This window comes from Prionailurus bengalensis, chromosome E4, assembly GCF_016509475.1.
Source record: "Prionailurus bengalensis isolate Pbe53 chromosome E4, Fcat_Pben_1.1_paternal_pri, whole genome shotgun sequence".
Taxonomy (NCBI): domain Eukaryota; kingdom Metazoa; phylum Chordata; class Mammalia; order Carnivora; family Felidae; genus Prionailurus; species Prionailurus bengalensis.
This window is the reverse complement of record NC_057360.1, coordinates 9,544,588-9,563,880: the sequence shown is the minus strand read 5'-3', so window position 1 is coordinate 9,563,880 and position 19,293 is coordinate 9,544,588. Positions and strand designations below refer to the sequence as shown.

Below are 19,293 nucleotides of genomic sequence, written 5' to 3'. Positions count from 1 at the left end.
GGAGACACGGCATATGAAGCAGGCTCAGGCTCCAAGCTGTCAGAGCACAGAGCCCAATGGGGGGCTCGAACTCACGAACCACGAGATCATGACTTGAGCCGAAGTCGGACGCTTAACCGACTGAGCCACCCAGGCGCTCCCATCTCCTTCCTTTTACAGAGAAGAAAAGGGAGGCAGAGAGGAAAAGTGCTAGAACTGGAACCAGGATTTCCTGGAACCTGCGGGTTGACATTACAATAATTGCACAGAGATGAAGTAGGAATATAGTTCACTTGACTTTGAGAGGTTCTGTTCCTGAAGAGCAGAGTAAACCCTGGGGTGGATCTTGGACGTGGGACGGTCTTGAAGATCTCCTTGTAAAACGGATCTCCTGGTTTCAGGCTGGGGCAAGATTCTGTAAGAACTGGGGATTTCAAGTCCATGAATATGCTAGCCAGGAAGATCCTTCTTCTTGCCCCTTGTAAGTAGGGGGTTGCTCTTGGGATGTTTTTAGTCCAGAATCCTAGTGCAGTGATCTGTAGACAACAGCTACCAGGGCAAATATGTTCCACCTCCTGTTTTTGTAAAAAGTTTGTATTGGAACAGAGCCATGCCGGCTCACTTATACATTGACTGTGGCCGCTTTCGTGCTACAATGGCCGGGTGAAGAGTTGTGACAACACGGCTTGCAAAACCTAAAATATTTGCTATCTGGCCCTTTACAGACAAAGTCTGTCTCTCCTGTCCTAGAGTTACATTATTAGGTGTTCGTGAAGCAGGGACGTTGATGTGTATGCTCGATGCGGCAGAAATGTTAGAGCCGCAGACATCCTAGATGGTCCACCAGTATGAATGGTGAAACAGAGCTAGCCCTCACTGTGTGGAGAAGTGGGAAAAGTCCATTATTCCCTGAAGTTTAAGGAAAGTTCTGAGCCAACAATGTGATCGTTCAGCAGTTTCACTTGATGCATTTTATAGTTCTCTTCTTTTTTTAATGTTTATTTATTATCGAGAGACAGAGACCAAGCATGGGCATGGGAGGGGCAGAGAGAGGGGGAGACACAGAATCCGAAGCAGGCTCCAGGCTTTGAGCTGTTAGCACAGAGCCCAACGCGGGGCTCGAACTCAAAAACTGCCAAACTGCAAGATCATGACCTGAGCCGAAGTCGGACGATTTACCGACTGAGTCACCCAGGCTCCCCTGATAGATAGTTCTCTTCTGTGCTGTTCCCAGGAGATTCGAATTCACTGAGATCATGAGAAAAGGAAGGTTCTAGATTGTTTAATCAGTAGTATCTGAGTTATTTTTCTTTAAAATGGGCACTAACTAGTCCATTCTCCTCAGAAAGAGGAACAGGTTTAACGATTAGATTATAATCCAAAACCAACTGATTGCATGACCAAAATGAATGACATTTCCAGTAAGCCCAGATCTGGTAGAACAGGACAAGGACACTGTTTATGCAGTGGTGGGGAGGCCCTTCCTTTCCTCTATGGGTGGGACTCAGCAAAATTCTCTGCTCCTCCAAGGACTGTTGGGGGTAGGGAGGAGAAGTAGAGGGGAACCTGAGACGCATATTTGTGCTGCCCACATCCTATCTTGGCTTACCTTTTGCTCAACAGCCAGGCCTTACACCTTGTAAATGTTGATTTTGATAATATTTTGAAGTTCTAACCAAAGGATTGTAGAAAACAAATGGATCCAGTTACATTAGAAATAGATTCGCTAGATGTGTTTTTTTTAAGTAAAATGATATTCAATCCGTTTCGAAGTTCTATAAATAAATAGTTGGTTTTTTTCTTTTTTTTTTTTTTTCTTTCCAGACTGCGATTCTGGTCTTATTCACAAGTGCTTATGCAAAATGCTACTTAGGGCCCTTTAGGGGATGAGCAAACTGTGGCCATCCCCTCCTTAGAATTTTGTAGGAAGAGGACAAGTGGAAGCCCATAGACCATAGTATCCAGAAAGGGAAAGAATGGATACGAGGTATGCAGTCCCCCTGACCCTGTGGACTGTGCTCTGTGGTGAGGGGCACGGCTGCAGGAGGCTGGAATGGGGTTCCTCTAAAGCATGGGGCTGTCCCGGCTCCGAAGGCCCGTCTTGGGACTCAGGCAACAGTAGGGAAGATCTTGTGAACTATGACTTCTCTTTTTGCCCCTTTTGGCTCAACGTGCCTGGGATCGTCATGGCTTTCACCCAATTATACATGGAGAAAAACACTGGAACAAGGATGGTGATGCTCTAGGAGGAAACCAGCTGCAAAAGAGCCCAAGTTCTGGGAAGCCTGCCTTAGGTGGGGCAGTAACCACTGTTTTCCCATTCCACCAACAGAGAATGCGGGAAGCCTTCCTCCTGATAAGCAAGTGGGCTTTTGGGTGGAGCCGGTTCCCGCTGAGCTCGGAACACAAATCCCATTAGTTCAGGTCTATAACCAACCCTGGACAGGATTGAGGTCTTCGGGAGGGAGTCTCCCCAGAGCCTCGGTCTCAGCCCTTCACAGAGTTCCCACCCTAATACGTAGAAAGCTCTGTCATGTCTGGTTTTGTCCCTGCAGATAACAACACCATCTCGGAACTCAGCTCCCTGCACGAGGAGGACAGTAATTTCCGCCAGGCGTACCACCAGATGAGAAGCAAGCAGTTCCCTGTGTCGGGGGATTTGGAGAGCAATCCTGACTACTGGTCAGGTGTCATGGGAGGCAGCAGTGGGGCAAGCCGGGGACCCTCAGCCATGGAGTATAACAAAGAGGATCGGGAGAGCTTCAGGCACAGGTGAAGGTGGCTGCAGCAGGCAGCTTTGGTGCCGGGTGCTGGTGGCCGGAGCTCGGAGGCTGTTACTTTCTCATAGCATCTCTGTCTCCCCTTCTAGGTTGTCCTGCCACCTCTCTTTGGGCTATTGAACATCCCCTTCTCACATTAATTTTTTTATTAACTTTTTAAAAATCTTTATTCATTTTTGAAAGAAAGAGAGACAGAGCGTGAGCAGGGGAGGGGCAGAGAGAGAGAGGGAGACACAGAATCCGAAATGGGCTCCAGGCTCTGAGCTGTCCGCGCCAAGCCGGACGCGGGTCTGGAACTCACAAACCGCGAGATCATGAGGCTGAAGCTGAAGTCGGCCGCTTAAGTGACTGAACCACTCAGGCGCGCCCCACCCCCTCACATTTATTAAGCAGGGGAACACTTAAGACACCATGTGTAGAAGTAATCATTCAAGGCCCTTTGAAATGGGCACCGTACTGAACCTCAATGCACCTTATTAACTACGTTTCCTTATTAACCTTATTGACATTTCCCTGCCCTTCTCATAATATTTTATCCTATAACCTCTAAAAACTCCCACCCATCACCCCCATCATTTGATCATTGTTACGTGAAAGGTAAGATGCCAAACACGTTATATATGCTGTTGTATTTGATCCTCATAACTCTAAAAGGCAGGTCCTATTAATGTCCCCATTTTAAGTTGGGGTGGGGGGGGCTGAAATTTGCAGATGTTGAGGAGCTTGGTAGAGTCACCTGGCCAATGAATATGGGAGGCCAAGACGTGCACCCTGTTTTGTTGGGCCACTTCCCACTGAATAGGACCAACACCATTCCCCTGTCCTTTATCTTGAAGGACACTAGACATTGTCTTTCTCTCAGACTGACCAACTGCAGGTAACTTGCAGAGATAAATTGACCCTGGGCTCTGAGGGAGGAAATGGGCTCTTTGTACATCACCAAATATTACAGGGTATTCTTGGGCTACAACTGTGTGCATCCCAAGCCACCCCAACCCACGCTGGCTTTGAGGGTGTGAGGAGACGTGTGGCTGTCAACCAGAAGTCACATAATGATCACAAGGCCCCACTGTGTGTTTCAACACCATGTATATATCACCATTTTTACCTACAACTCCGTCTTGATCCTTGGCACGAATTCAGGAACCAGCCACGGCCGCCCTCGCTCTACTTTGAGAGTCCGGGGTGTCCGAGGTGTCCAAGGCCGCTCGGCCAGCCAGAGCACATGGCGCTCTCGCGTCCCACTCAGACCCCCCCCCCCCTGCTGGGCCCCCGGGGCCCCCGGCGGACGCGCAGACCCCGGTTTGGGGCGCCAGGGCCGGCTGACCGTCGTCTCCTCTGCCCTCTGCCCTCAGCCAGCAGCGCTCCAAGTCCGAGATGCTGTCCCGGAAGAACTTCGCCGCCGGCGTGCCGGCCGTCTCCATGGACGAGCTGGCCGCCTTCGCCGACTCGTACGGCGCGCGCTCCCGCCGGGCCGACGGCGACAGCCACGAGGCGCGGGGCGGCGGCCGCTTCGAGCGCTCGGAGACGCACGCCCTCGGGGGCTTCTACCAGGACGACTCGCCCGACGAGTACTACGGGCCGCGGAGCCGCAGCCGGGAGCCCCTGGGCGACGCGGGCCGCGCCTGGGCCCCCGGCACCCCGCGCCGGCGGCCCGACGACGCGCCCCTGCCGCGCCTGGTGAGCCGGACGCCGGGCACCGCGCCCAAGTACGAGCACGCGCCCCGCGCCGGCGGCCTGGAGCGCCAGGCGCGGCCCGAGGGCGCCAGCCGCGGCGGCAGCCTCGAGACGCCGTCGCGGCTGAGCGCGCAGCTCGGCCGTCGCAGCGCCTCCTACTACGCCTGGTCGCCGCCCGGCACCTACAAGGCGGCGTCGCCGCAGGGCGACGACGACGACTCGGCCGACGACGACGACGACGACGCGCTGCCGCCCTACAGCGAGCGCGAGCTGAGCCGAGGCCCGTCCTACCGCGGCCGCGACCTGCCCTACCACGGCAACTCGGAGAAGAAGCGGAAGAAGGAGCCCACCAAGAAAACTGTGAGGCCGAGCCTGGCGCTCCTCGTGCGGGGAGCCGTCGGTGGGGGCGGGGGAGGGCAGGGCAGGGCAGGGGGGCTGCTCGGGGAGGAGGGCCGGGAGCCGGGCCGCCGGCTTTGGGAGCGCGGATGCCAGGCCGGGTTTTGCCCACCTCGCTCTGCCCCGGACCAGGCAGGTGAAGGCAGTAAGCAGGGGGCCCTGGAGAGTTGCCAAAAGCAGAAATTGCGGGGGTGCAGATGTAGCGTCTCAGATCCTTAAGAGCAGCTTTCAGAAGCGTGTGGCGTCAGGGATTCGAGAATCGTTACCACCGCAGACGTTGGGGGGGGGGGGGGCTTCTGAGATCTGTGTGCAGAATGTGCGATGCACGCGTGTAGATGCGTTCCCCCCCCATCTCCCACCCCTTGCGGGGAGGGTTGCATAAACTTCCGGATGCGTTCACAGCCCAGAGAAGGTTAGTAGCTACTGCCGTGTTTGAAGGACAGCTCGCTTTCCTCCTTGACATTTTGTTGAATGTAAACTATAAATTGTGATCTGTGTATGTGAAGGAAACCTTTCGGTCCCTGCCCGGTTAATTGTCTCTTTTGTAATTGGCCTTACATAGATTTTATTGTTTTCTCTCTAAATGCCAAGGGCAGCCCGGTCCGCCCCTCAGCCCCCAGATGTGAGCTCTGGAGGTCAGAGAATCGCCAGGGGACAGCCCCAAATGCCCACTCTTGGTTGTCAGAATGCCTCTGCCCCCTGTGCTCTGAAGACCACTCTGCCAGCCCAAGGGCTTACCCTCCCTCCTCAGTGACCCTGCTTCTTCCACCATTTTGTTTTTCATAACTCAAGGTGGACCTTTCCTTTAGTGTGCAGTATGGGGAGAGAATATGAATGGGGAAAGTTCTGGCATGACTCGTAGCCCCTCCAAAACAATTCAGTATCTTTCGTTGTTCTTTAAAGAGTAAAATGAGATGACCTGTGAGGTACCGTGAGCACGGAATGAACTTTAAGGTTATGTCAGGTTTACGGTGCGCCGTCCGCACTAGCGGTTATGGGACTGTAAACGTAGTTAGCCCTAAAGGGCTGGGAAGTCATTGTGTGGCCACGGAACTAAGTTCCGTCAGATGCATGTTGGCTTCAGCACCAACTGAGGCTTAGGAACTATAGCCATAAGCCTGATGAAATGCCCTAAGAGTCAGGGTGCGCCGGGCTCTGAACAGTTAGGTTGTAGCCTCTGCCCAGGGGACCATCCGCTGTGTTGGGTTGGGGTTCTTTAACCATCTGTGGCTTAACATTGGGCTCTTTCTGCTCTTTTCCAGAGTGACTTTCCAACCAGGATGTCCCTTGTGGTCTGATGTTTGTTTTCAAGCTGTCTCTCTGGGTGACTAGAAATCAGAAGCGGACTATGGAGACAAGACACAAATCCAAGAGCCAGCAGGCCCGGGACCTTCTCTGGACACCACCTTGGAAGATTTGACCTTTGCTTTGGCAAGGGATTGGGGGGGAGCGTCCTTTAAGGGGGGGGGGGCTGATTCCAAACTTCAGCGTACATCTAACTGGTGTGAGAAACAAGACGACTACGTTGTGAGAACATTCCACGCACGGAGTGTCTCATCCACTGAGTTCATCCTGCCTGATGTCTTTCCTTAGCCAAACCGGGATTCCTTTTCCAATTCTTAAAGGGAGTTAGCTCTGGACCGCCGATCCCTGGAAAACGCCTCCGCCTACGGTATGCTCTTCTATACTTCCTGTGCTGTGCTTAGAGACAGAAGAACTTATTACTACCATTAGAAGAAGGCCTGATACTGACAACAGAAGATAGCTTTAGGCAAAGTATACCTTTTACCCCCCCCCCCCCCCCCCCCCCCCCCCCCCCCCCCCCCGTCTCCCAGTCACTAGTCAGTGACTATTGTTACGCTAAAATCAGAGGGCCTTTGGTGAGCTCAGTGACAGTGACCTGCTGGACGATCACAGAAATGACTTCAACTTGCCCTTCCGAATGACATGCCTTGAGTGGCTGTGACAAAACAAAAGAGTATACGTTTTTGAAAAGCTGTGCAAGTGGTATTTCTTTTTCCACTCCGAGAACATAAACTGCTTTTTCTCCTTCTGCCGTGCACAGTGACATCTGAGTCTCGGACATTAAGGGCTCTCCTCACCCTCCTTCTCCCGGACTTTTCACATGGCGGTGCCACCCACAGAGCCCCACCTCCCTCTGCACCCTGATTCACTTGTCATCAGGTGCCTTTTGATAAACGCTTAAAATACACACATGAAAGAGAAGGGGAAGGGGAAGAAAAAGGACAAAGCAGTAAGTAGAGAAGAATGAAAAAGAATTTAAGAGGAAAAGAATATACGATCTCATTATGTTTTGGATGTGGGCCATGTCCCCTACAGATTCCACGTGATCTTCTCTGGTTTTGTACTTCATTTACCGTGAGTTGTTTCTGCCATCCCAGCCCTGCCCTTCCAGGACACCGGAGATGGTGGAGTGTGCAACTCTTCGCCTCATCAGATTGCTGCTCTAGATGCTTTGGGAAACAAGTGATCCGGCTCTCTCAGGAAGCAACACTTCCTATTCCCACCCTTGCCTAAATGACAGATTTTGCCTAAATCCCAAAGCTAGATATCTCTGGATGTTGTAATTTGTGTAGATTGCAAAAAAACAAAACAAAACAAAACAAAAAAACCGGCCATAAATTCTTCCCTTCTCATCAAGAGGTGCGGCCTGTTTCTCTACCCCTTACATCTGGGATTGGCCATGTGATTTAATTTGGCCGGTGGCCCAAAACAAATGTAACACAAGCAGAGACTTGGAAAAATTTTTGTGCATGGGGCCTGTTTTCTCCTGCTGCTCTTGGAAACCCTGCAGTTGCCACTAGGTGCACAAGCCTGGGCTGTCCTGTCGCATGATGAGAAAAAAAGGCCCGGTCCCCCTGCCACCCTGACAGCCCATCAAGTCCCAGCTGATCGCAAACACCGGCGTGAGCCAGCCGCGACCAACAGAAGAACTGCCTCGCTGAGCCCAGCCCAAGTTGCTGATTCCTGCTCAAGGCTGAGAAGTTGGTGCACCTGTTACATGTTCCTTTCTCTTCGAGGAAAAGCTATTTCTTCTTGTCTGGGTGTTCTTCATCCCTGACTCCATCTAACCTAGGTGTCTCACAGTCTCCACTTTCTTTGGCAAACGTTTGTCAAAGCTTTTCACCCCACACCATTGTGGTGGGACACAGGGTTGGGTCAGATCCCCGGAGGACAATGATACCTGGCCTCCCAGCAGTGGTAAATTTTTTTATCTTTGAATCCCCGGGAAACCTACGAAGATTTCTTCTTCAGCAACTCCTTGGTCTTCTCCAGAGCCACCTGATTGGAGCTGGGCCCTATTCTCAGAGTACCATTCCACTGGTATCCACTTACTTCGTGACGTGTCCAAAACAGTCCTGCGTGTGCAGTGAAATAAAGAAGTGGCTGGTGGTGAGGGTCAGAGGATGAGTTGATATCACTGCTTGGAGGAGAACTGGCCCACCAGGCGACTTTGCAGTGGCTTCGGCCTGTCTGAGAGGAACCAGGGACGGTTCAGCCCAGCACTGGCACTTCCAAGGGTGGGGGACACAAGCCATAACCCTGGTGCTGAGTTTTAGACTTGCTGGTGTGTCCCTGGCCTCTAAGAGCCTAGGTCTAGTCTGTTTGTTTTGGCCCCAGTTCAGACGGAGAAGATGATTAAACATCATCATTTCTTAGTCACCAGCTTTGGATTTCAACTTGCTCAGGCAATTCTAGAGAATATTGGGTAGCTGTAGTAGCTATTATCTCTTTATACTGAGCACTGTGTCAGGCTTCTCTCCACCAAAGAGCCCCATAGCACCAGCTGCAGAGACCAAACATATTGCTTTTGTTAGCCGAGGGCATGTATGATTTTGGTGAAGGTTAGGGGAGTCGTGGAAAAGAATTATTAAAATTGGAAACCTGCAGTTCCAAAGACAACAAAACTACAGACAGACAACACAAGAAAAAACACAAAGGTGACAGGCTACTGAAATAACCTGGGGAGATAGGACCAGGTTGTCCCCTGTAGGGCTGCATAAATCACTGAAATTTCCAGGCCTTCGGCCAGGAGAGAACACCTGCTTCTGGGTATGGGGACGCAGACAGGGTTGACTGCACAAGTGAAGGTAAAGCTGGCCATCCTTGGCACCCCGGCTTTTCTCAGTGGGTCCTTTTGTTTCTTCCCTGAGTAGTGTTTCCCACATAGGACGGACTTAACACATATTAGCTTCCTTCCTAGGTTCCATTGGGTACAAAATAAGTCTTGTGGAAGACATGGTCTCTGTCCACTGGGACCCTGCAATTGAACAGGCGAAATAAGACATGCCCAAGAAAGAATTAGGAGATTTTATGCATATAATGTGAAATATTGCTATGGATAAATTATAACAAACCCAGAGAATTAAAGTTTTTAAATTTAAATGGGTATATTTTGATATTTAAATGTTGTGTGTGTGTGTGTGTCCATCCATTGTATTTAAAGAGATGCTCAGTGTCCTGAAAAGCCAGTGTTAAAAAAGTCTGACTGCAAGAGGTGAATTCGGATGGGGGAGGGGGGAGTACAAGGCCGAGGGCCCAGTGGGTTGATGGAGGAGCTGCTGTGTTTGCCTGTGAGTCACAGCTGAGTCAGGGATGTGTTGGATAAGGGGGCGTGGATGCAGGTGGCAGGAGGTATCCCCCAGGACTGCTTCTTGAGGTCCTGCGTAGACTCACCAGGAAGCCCGGGACGCTTGCGGTGGCCCCGGTGGTACATGTCAGCTGTCCCGCCCGGGCGTGCTCCCGGGGGAGCTCTGCGTCTCCTTATCCAGGGGCTCCATCCCGCAGCCGTGAGTGTTGCCACCGTCACCCGCACGGAGCAAGTCTGGCGGAGATAATGGGCCTCTCCTCTCCCTTCCCGCGACCGTCCCTCTGCACCTGGCACAGGACTGTGCAGAGTCGGGGTGGGAAGAGGCTGCCACTGGAGCCCGAGGCGCTGCGTGCTGAAAACAGCCACGTCGGTAAATAGTTCTAAATAGTCTGAAAGACTTCACGTAGGCAATCTGATTAGACGTCAGGCAGCCTTTTCGGGAGGCCGAAGTCACAGACACTGCTGTAATCCAGCCCCCCTTTCCTTTGTGGCTGGAGAAACGAACTGTCACTGCCATTAGTGAAATCACGAATCTGATTCAGCCTTTAGACTCCAAGCCGTTGCTGCTGGGTCAGTGTTTCCCCAAATTGCCTAACCGTACAAATTACTTGATTGCTGTTAAACATGTAGTGTTGGGTCCTGTCTTGGAGATTTATTGGGTGGGTCTGCAGCGAGGACTTGTTCTTTTAACGTACGTTTCAAAAGAGTCCTGTGATCAGATGCGTTTGGAAAATGCTGCACTAGATCGTAACTAAGGTGCACCCCAGTCTCGAGGCCTCCTTGGGCTTTGAAATTTTTGCTTAAACATCTTGGGGAGGTCCCTTTTACTCCCTTGGGGCTGGCAGTGGTGAAGCACCCAGCAATCTGGCTGCCACGGTGGTAACTGACTCGCCAGGGTCCAGGGTTAGGAGAACTGTCTGAGGCAGAGAGAAAGGAAAGCTAGGAGCACTCCCAAGAACCCGTTCTAGGTGTTTCTAATCCTGGAAAAGTGATCTGTTGTGACAATCCCAGATCTGACAAGAATTACAGCTAATTTTCTCATTCCCTTGATGTCACTCCGAGCAAAACTTAGATCGTGAATAGAAAGGAAAAAGACCATTGGGAAACGGCAAATCATTTTTTGAAGCAAATTGCCAGCCTGGCTGTGGTCAACACCCACTGCCACCTTAAGGCCCAAAGTGGGATGGATGGGCAAGAATAACAAAATCTACATTACCCTTCCAAGGTCAGATTTAGATGATGCTAGAATCTTGCAAGAGTTGAAACTGATTTATAGGATGTAGAGATCCAAGTGCACCAAAATAGGGCCTCAGGTACTTAAAGTCCTAGAGAAAAAAAGTGCCTAGTTTTTTGTGGGTTTTTTTTTTTTTTTTTTCCTGCCAGGATCCTACCTCCTAGTCACCTGGGAAGCTGATCCACAGAGCTTGAAGTGAGGGGCTTTTGCCACCAGAGTGGAACAGAGATAATGCTGAGCTGCTTTAAGGGGCAGCCTGAGTTTTGGCATTGCCTGAGGGAGATAAGAAGGTTAATAGTAATGGTATTTGTGTTATTTTTGTGGCGTATTACTGTTTGCAGAGCACTTTCACATGCATTCTATCCTTTGATCCTTACAACACCCTCCTGCCTTGGAGGGAGGGAGGGTTGATGTCGTGACCTCACCTAACAGAATGTAAAGCCGAGGTTGAGAAAAACTAAGTGATTTGCCTATAGTCCAAAGGCTTTTAAAGTCATCGAGCCAGGCCCTCTGTCTTGGATTCTTCCCGGGCAATTCCTACAACACCTGCAGGACGGGGATCCGGCTGGTTTGCACCCGGTGCAGAGTCCTGGACCCCGTGCCCACCCACACGCCGCCGGCGGGGCAAGGCTGCGAAGCCGGCCACTGGGGCTGCCCCTCGCTGCCCCGCGTCGCCCCTCAAATGTGGCTCTGCATGGAGCCAGCCTCCCTCCACGATGGTTTCTTTTTCATCAGCCGTGCTGTTGGGGGGGTGGGGGATGGGGGGGGGGAGGACGTGACAAAAAAGGCACTTGAGATTTCAGAACCCTTCCTGAAGAGGAATTTCTGAGCCAAACTAGAAATTCATCTAGACTCGGAATTCTGGGGCTTGGGGGCAACCTGCTTAGGCGTGAAGTATCTGGCACCGTCACTGTATCTCGGGGATTTTAGGTGGCACTAAGGGACTAGAGGTAGGAGACGATGCAGCTGTTTAGTTAGAAGTTTTGTCAGGGTTCCTCGCTGGGGCTGGACACGCGCCCGTGTGGTCCGGCCCCTCTCTTCCGGGAAAGCGAAAAGAGGCACGGATAACTTCGCTCTTACGTTGGCTGTAAAGGCAAAGCCACTTTATTAACAAAGGCATTAGACACGACCCCGCGAGAGTTTTCCTTGTGGGACCGCGCAAGAGGAATCGAAGGAACGACAGGGCCGAGGGGTCCGAAATCTGTTTCATGGGAGTCACGTGCCCGGCTATTTTGTGCCTTGTCTGTGGCATCAAAACTAAACTGTTGTTGTATCGCTGTTGCCCGTGATTTTTTTCTCGGTGTCAAACATACAGAGTGAATTTGGTTGTAATGTTTTCATCTAAATAAAGTGTTTCACCCACGTTTGTTATCAAGAACTCGTAATTAATACCTATGTCTGATCGTGATCTGACGTTAAAAGACGTCAGCAGGAAAGAAAAGGTTACATAGGACTGCCTCGGGTTGTTGTAAGGACCGTATCAGAGGGGTTAAGGACTGTTAACAGAAGGCCGCGGGACCGCAGGGGAGTCAAGTGCCAGCAGCAAAAGGATGTTGTCACAGACTTTCGTAAGCTATGGGCTCCAAAGCTTCTGTTGTCACTCTCCCCGCTCCCCACAGGCCTACATTCAGGAGGAGATCAGGGGTAGGAAAGACGGCAGGACAATGTGATGGTACCTGGCTCCTTTTCAAAGAGGGCACGAAATGGCACTTGGTGAAGGGAGGGGGGAAAAAAGCTATTTGTGGGCGAATGTTTTAAGTTCTAAAGAGATCTGAAAAATTCCAGAGATCTGAAACATTTTTTTTTTATTAAAAAACAAAATTTTTTTTTAATGTTTATTTTTGAGAGGGACAGAGCACAAGAGTGGGAGGTTGCAGAGAGAGGGAGACACAGACTCCGAAGCAGGCTCCAGGCTCCGAGCCGTCAGCACAGAGCCTGATGCGGGGCTCGAACTCACGAACCGGGAGACCATGAGCCGAGCCGAAGTCAGATGCTCAACCAACTGAGCCACCCAGGGGCCCCTAGATCTGAAAAATAATTAAGAGAAGGCCACTGAAAACCCTTGTGGGCGGAAGAAGGGATCAGTACCTCAGGGGTGTAGTAATCCTCTCCTTGGCTAGGCCTTCTCAAGGGAGTCTCAGATTCTAGGGTCCTGGTTGAATGGAAAACCTGTCATTTCTTGAAGCATCTGGACTCAATCCTCTCAGTAGCCAACTTAAAAACGTTCCCATGTCGGGGCGCCTGGGTGGCTCAGTCCATTGAGCATCCAACTTCGGCTCAGGTCATGATCTCACGGTTCGTGGGTTCAAACCCCACATTGGGCTCTGTGCTGACATGTCAGAGCCTGGAGCCTGCTTTGGATTCTGTGTCCCCCTCTCCCTCTGCCCCTCCCCCACTCATGTTCTGTCTCTCTCTGTCTCTCAAAAGTGAATACAGATTAAAAAAAAAAAAAAAGTTCCCAGGTAGATTTAACTTAAAGATAGACCCCAAAACAATTTAACTCTGATTATCTCCTCTGGACTTACTGCTGTTTTGTCCATTGTTTTATTTATCTTGATTGGCCAGCTTTATAAAATATTGCGTTTAGAAAAATAAAATATTGGTTTATAAAATGTTTATTTAGAATCATCCACATTTTTTCTACACCTTTTCTTTCTGCATTTCAGACCTTCTTTAGAAATCTTTTTGCTTCTTTCTTTTTTAAAATTAATTTATTTTGAGAGAGAGAGAGAGAGAGAGAGAGGGAGAGAAAGACAATCCCAGACAGGCTCCGTGCTGTCAGTGTGGGGCCCATCATGCAGGGCTCTATCTCAGGAACCTGGAGATCACGACCTGAGCTGAATCAGTTACTTAACAGACTGAGCCACTCAGGCGCCCCTCCCTTCTTTCTAAAGGAAGTTTTCTCTAGTGATGGTCTATTGGTAGGATATTCTATCAGTTTTTGTTTAAGTCTTTACCTCACGTTCTTAGGAGATAATTTCACTGAGTATACAATTTTATTTATTTTCTTAATATGAAATTTATTGTCAAATTGGTTTCCATACAACACCCAGTGCTCATCCCAACAGGTGCCCTCCTCAATGCCCATCAGCCACCCTCTCCTCCCTCCCACCCCCCATCAACCCTCAGTTTGTTCTCAGTTTTTAAGAGTCTCTTATGGTTTGCCTCCTTCCCTCTCTGTAACTTTCTTTTCCCCCTTCCTCTTCCCTTCCCCCATGGTCTTCTGTTAAGTTTCTCAGGATCCACCTAAGAGTGAAAACATATGGTATGTGTCCTTCTCTGTATGACTTATTTCACTTAGCATAACACTCTCCAGTTCCATCCACGTTGCTACAAAAGGCCATATTTCATTCTTTCTCATTGCCAAGTAGTATTCCATTGTGTATATAAACCACAATTTCTTTATTCATTCATCAGTTGATGGACATTTAGGCTCTCTGACAGCTGCAGCAATTTCTTACTTGACACATCTCCAAAGGCAAGGGAATTAAAAGCAAAAATGAACTATTGGACCTCATGAAGATAAAAAGCTTCTGCACTGCAAAGGAAACAATCAACAAAACTAAAAGGCAACCAACGGAATGGGAAAGATTTTTGCAAATGACGTATCGGACAAAGGGCTAGTATCCAAAATCTATAAAGAGCTCACCAAACTCCACACCCGAAAAACAATCCAGTGAAGAAATGGGCAGAAAACATGAGCAGACGCTTCTCTAAAGAAGACATCCAGGGGCGCCTGGGTGGCGCAGTCGGTTATGCGGCCGACTTCAGCCAGGTCACGATCTCGCGGTCCGTGAGTTTGAGCCCCGCGTCGGGCTCTGAGCTGATGGCTGGGAGCCTGGAGCCTGTTTCCGATTCTGTGTCTCCCTCTCTCTCTGCCCCTCCCCCGTTCATGCTCTGTCTCTCTCTGTCCCAAAAATAAATAAACGTTGAAAAAAAGAAGACATCCAGATGGCCAACAGGCACATGAAAAGATGCTCAACATCACTCCTCATCAGGGAAATACAAATCAAAACCACACTCAGATATCACCTCACGCCAGTCAGAGTGGCCAAAATGAACAAATCAGGAGACTATAGATGCTGGAGAGGATGTGGAGAAATGGGAACCCTCTTGCACTGTTGGCGGGAATGCAAACTGGTGCAGCCACTCTGGAAAATAGTGTGGAGGTTCCTCAAAAATTAAAAATAGATCTACCCTATGACCCAGCAATAGCACTGCTAGGAATTTACCCAAGGGATACAGGAGTGCTGATGCATAGGGACACTTGTACCCCAGTGTTCTTTTCCTTTTTTCTTTTTTTTATTAATTTTTTTAACGTTTATTTATTTTTGAGAGAGGGAGAGAGACAGAACGTGAGTGGGGGAGGGACAGAGAAAGAGGGAGACACAGAATTGGAAGTAGGTTCCAGGCTCTAAGCGCTCAGCTCAGAGCCCGACGCGGGGCTCGAACTCACAGACTGTGAGATCATGACCTGAGCCGAAGTCAGACACTTAACCGATGGAGCCACTCAGGCGCCCCTGTACCCCAGTGTTTATAGCAGCACTTTCAACAATAGCCAAATTATGGAAAGAGCCTAAATGTCCATCACTAATGAATGGATACAATTTTTTTTAATTAATTAATTAATTTTTTTTTTCAACGTTTATTTATTTTTGGGACAGAGAGAGACAGAGCATGAACGGGGGAGGGGCAGAGAGAGAGGGAGACACAGAATCGGAAACAGGCTCCAGGCTCTGAGCCATCAGCCCAGAGCCCGACGCGGGGCTCGAACTCACGGACCGCGAGATCGTGACCTGGCTGAAGTCGGACGCTCAACCGACTGCGCCACCCAGGCGCCCCAAATGGATACAATTTTAGATTAATAGTTATTTTCCCTCAGCACGCTGAAGATATTATTCTGTTCCCTTCTGGCTTTTATTGTTGCTTATAAGTCAGTTACTAATCTAATTATCCTTCCTTTGTAAGTAATCTGTCTTGTCTCCCTGGCTGTTTTTAAGATTTTCTTTTTGTCTCTAACGTTCTTTGGTTTAATTAACATGGTGTTGGGGTGCCTGGCTGGCTCAGTCAGTTAAGCGTCAGACTCTTGATTTCAGCTCAGGTCATGATCCCATAGGTCGTGGGATCGAGCCCTGCCTTGGGCTTCAGGCTGACAGTGCAGACCCTGCTTGGGGTTCTCTCTCTGCCCCTCTTCAACTCTCTTTCCCAAAATAAATAAATAAACATTAAAAAAAACACCCAAAACATGGTGTGGATTTCTTTTTTACTTATTCAGGTTGGGATTTGTTGTGCTTCCTGAATCTGTGGATTGGATTTTCCATTAATGATGGAATGTCAAATATGTCATGTCATATTTGTCAAATATGTCTTCTCTTTAAACCCTCTTTTGAGAATTCCAATTCAATGTCTGTTAGACCTTTTCATTCCATCCTCCATATTGCTTAATCTATCTTTTGTATTTTTCATCTCTTTGTCTATCTGTGCTGTGTTTTATGTAATTTCTTCAGATTGATTTTATATAGTCCACTACTTTTCAGTTGGCTCTGATCTTCTCTGTTTTAATTTTAATTAATACCTCTTTCTTTTTTTTAAGTTTATTTATTTTGAGAGACAGAGAGAGAGAGAGAGAGAGAGAGAGAGAGAACAGGTGGGGGAGGGCCAGCGAGAGAGGGAGAGAGAGAATCCCAAGCAGGCTCTGCACTATCAACATGGAGCCCGACACGGGCTTGATCCCACAAACTGTGAGATCATGACCTGAGCTGAAATCAAGAGTCAGAGGCTTAACCAACTGAGCCACCCAGGTGCCCCTAAATTTTGCATTTCTAAAAGCTTAGTTCTTTTTCAAATTTGCATAGCCATCGTTGGCACTGTCTTGCTCCTTATTCTTGTAGACAATTCTTAGATCTAATTTTATACCTTATACCCAGTAATTCTATCTTCAGTCTTTATAGGTCTCATTTTGAAGTTTGTTACTTCTGCTAACGCTCACTTATGAGTGTCATCATGTTTGGTAGAATGCCATAATGCATCGGTGGCAGTCGAGAAAGACCTTTCTTGCTCCTTGCCTGCCCTCCCTCTCTCCATAATGACTCTACATACACACAGTAACTGTGAAGGGTCCAAGAGAAATGGGTAATTGAGTGAAGAGGGAATGAAGTGCTAAGTGGGATAAATCTCGAAGGTACATGCATTTCTCTTTAATGCAAGCTTCTAGACTAAAATGAGCCTAAGATAAAAGAGAACAAGAAGCTTTAACTTTACATATTGTTAATAGTTCGATCACTCTAAGAGAATTTCTATTTCAGTTATAGAAATAAGTCTATTTGGGGGTTAAAAGTGAACAAAAGGCCATTTATTAGTCAAGAGCGACCAAAGGAAAGTATGGATCTAGATTTTATTCAAGAAGCAAGGAAGGATTAGCTCCATATGATGGATTATAATTAAGCAGTTGTGGGGAAAAATACGTTATCTTTTGTTTGCACCCTATCGATTCCCATTTGTTTAATGGAAAAGTCATATTTTTATAGACATTTAAGAAATCAAGAACTAGGTTGAGCTAGTTTTCAGAACTAGGTTCTGAAAAATCTTGACAGATACACCCTAAATCACACCATTAAGGTGAAAGATTTTCTGCTGAATTTGGTTTTAAGCAGTTCCTGAATGCTTATCAGGTGGTCTGAGGTGACTCACCAAGTATGGCAGGAGGTGTAGACGTCGCTTGCAAGCCTGCTTAAGAGAAGGGCAGTGAGTTAGCCTGACACGCCACCTAGCGGCTCACATCCATGGGAATACCTCTGGTCCAACCTCCCAGGATTCCAGGTATTGGTATTCTTTTTTTTTTAATGTTTAGTTTTGACAGAGACAGAGACAGAATGCGAGTGGGTTAGGTGCAGAGAGAGAGGGGGAGACAGAATCCGAAGCGGGGTCCAGGCTCTAAGCTGTCAGCACAGAGCCCGACACAGGGCTCGAATTCCCGAACCGTAAGATCATGACCTGAGCCGAAGTGGGGCGCTCAACCCACCGAGCCACCCAGGCGCCCCTACGAGGTGTATTCTTAAAAAGTCATGTATGAATTCACTTTTGGAAAATAAAATTAAAGTTAATTAGGAGTTTGTTTGTTTTAGAAGCGATGAGTTTTTCTGTATGTTTTTCAAGTGTAGACCTTGCCATGTTGTATTTTCAGGGCAGACTTTTGTGGATACCATGTGGGGAAAATCTCATGTCACTTCCTTGGGACAAGTGGGAATGAAGCACGTGCCTCCCTTGATTTAAGGCTATGTTAAAGTGTGCTTTTTAAAACCGTTGAGTTAGAAGTCTTTTCTGAAGTCAGGTCAGACTCTGATGCTGCAGAATTATGGTGAAGCCAGTTTTTCATTAACAAGCAAAAATTATGTCACTTAAATGTGCAACCAAAGGATCTAAATACTCCATTCCCTGGCCTTTGGCTATAAAATGATGAATCAGGGGCGCCTGGGTGGCGCAGTCGGTTAAGCGTCCGACTTCAGCCAGGTCACGATCTCGCGGTCCGTGAGTTCGAGCCCCGCATTGGGCTCTGGGCTGATGGCTCGGAGCCTGGAGCCTGTTTCCGATTCTGTGTCTCCCTCTCTCTCTGCCCCTCGCCCATTCATGCTCTGTCTCTCTCTGTCCCAAAAATAAATAAACGTTGAAAAAAATAAAATGATGAATCAGTCCCTCTCTTTCTCCAAAAAACAAGCAGAGAAGATGCTATGGCCTTTTATATCAAAACACTTTTTAATTACAATCCTTGCTCTCAGAAGATGTTTTCCTATATTTCGTTTACATATCTTGTGCAACAGCCTGGCACCAATGTATTCTTCCCGGCTTATTTTGGTTGTTCCTGATACGTTCAGGGTCCAACAGAGCAAAGCCAAAAAGATACAAATGCCAACCGCTGTTTAGCCCTGTGCTTGTAAAAGATCCTTGTTCAACTGAATGGAATTCATTTGTAATAGACATGCTAGCATCCCTCCTCCCCCATAGCCTCTTGGTGTTGCTGCTGTGGTCTTGGAAATTGGCTTTTCTCATTCCTTCATGACAGGGAGACGTGAAGTCCCAGCTGAAGTTTTTCTTTTGGCAGAGATATTAGTCAAAAATCTTTTGGTCGCAAATGACAAAAAGCCAACTCAAACTAGCTATATATATATATATATATATATATATATATATATATATATATATATGGAGGGCGGGGAGGGAGTTTATTAGAAAGATCCCGGGGGTAGCTTAGAGGAACTGAGGGAAAATCTGGGTCTTAATGTAGTCAGATTCTCCTGTATCCATCGCTCACATCTACTGGTCTTTTTTTATGTTTATTTATTTATTTTGAGAGAGAGAAAGAGAAAGAGAGAGAGGAAGAGGCAGAGAGAGAAAGAATCCCAAGCAGACTCCACGCCCAGTCAGCATGGAGCCCGATGTGGGGCTCGATCTCACGATTGAGAGATCATAACCTGAGCTGATATCAAGAGTCAGATGCTTAACTGACTGAGCGAGCCACCCGGGCGCCCCTCTACTGGTCTTTTTACACCTATATTTTTTCCCAGTGAGGACAGGCATTCTCTACAAGGCAGGAATCAAGCCACTAGCAGTCCAAGAGT

At 48.4% G+C, this 19,293-nt stretch overlaps 1 protein-coding gene across 1 annotated transcript in view; it reads left to right on the top strand.

Annotated features, from left to right (window-relative positions):
- Positions 1-6,620, top strand: part of ILDR2 (immunoglobulin like domain containing receptor 2) — a 59,884-nt gene extending 53,264 nt beyond the window's left edge. The window contains exons 8-10 of the mRNA XM_043569007.1: positions 2,535-2,751; positions 4,115-4,796; positions 6,095-6,620. Coding sequence (XP_043424942.1) covers positions 2,535-2,751; positions 4,115-4,796; positions 6,095-6,130 — 935 coding nt within the window. The 3' untranslated portion in view covers positions 6,131-6,620. The remainder of the gene's footprint in view (positions 1-2,534; positions 2,752-4,114; positions 4,797-6,094) is intronic.
- The last annotated feature ends 12,673 nt before the right edge of the window (positions 6,621-19,293 follow it).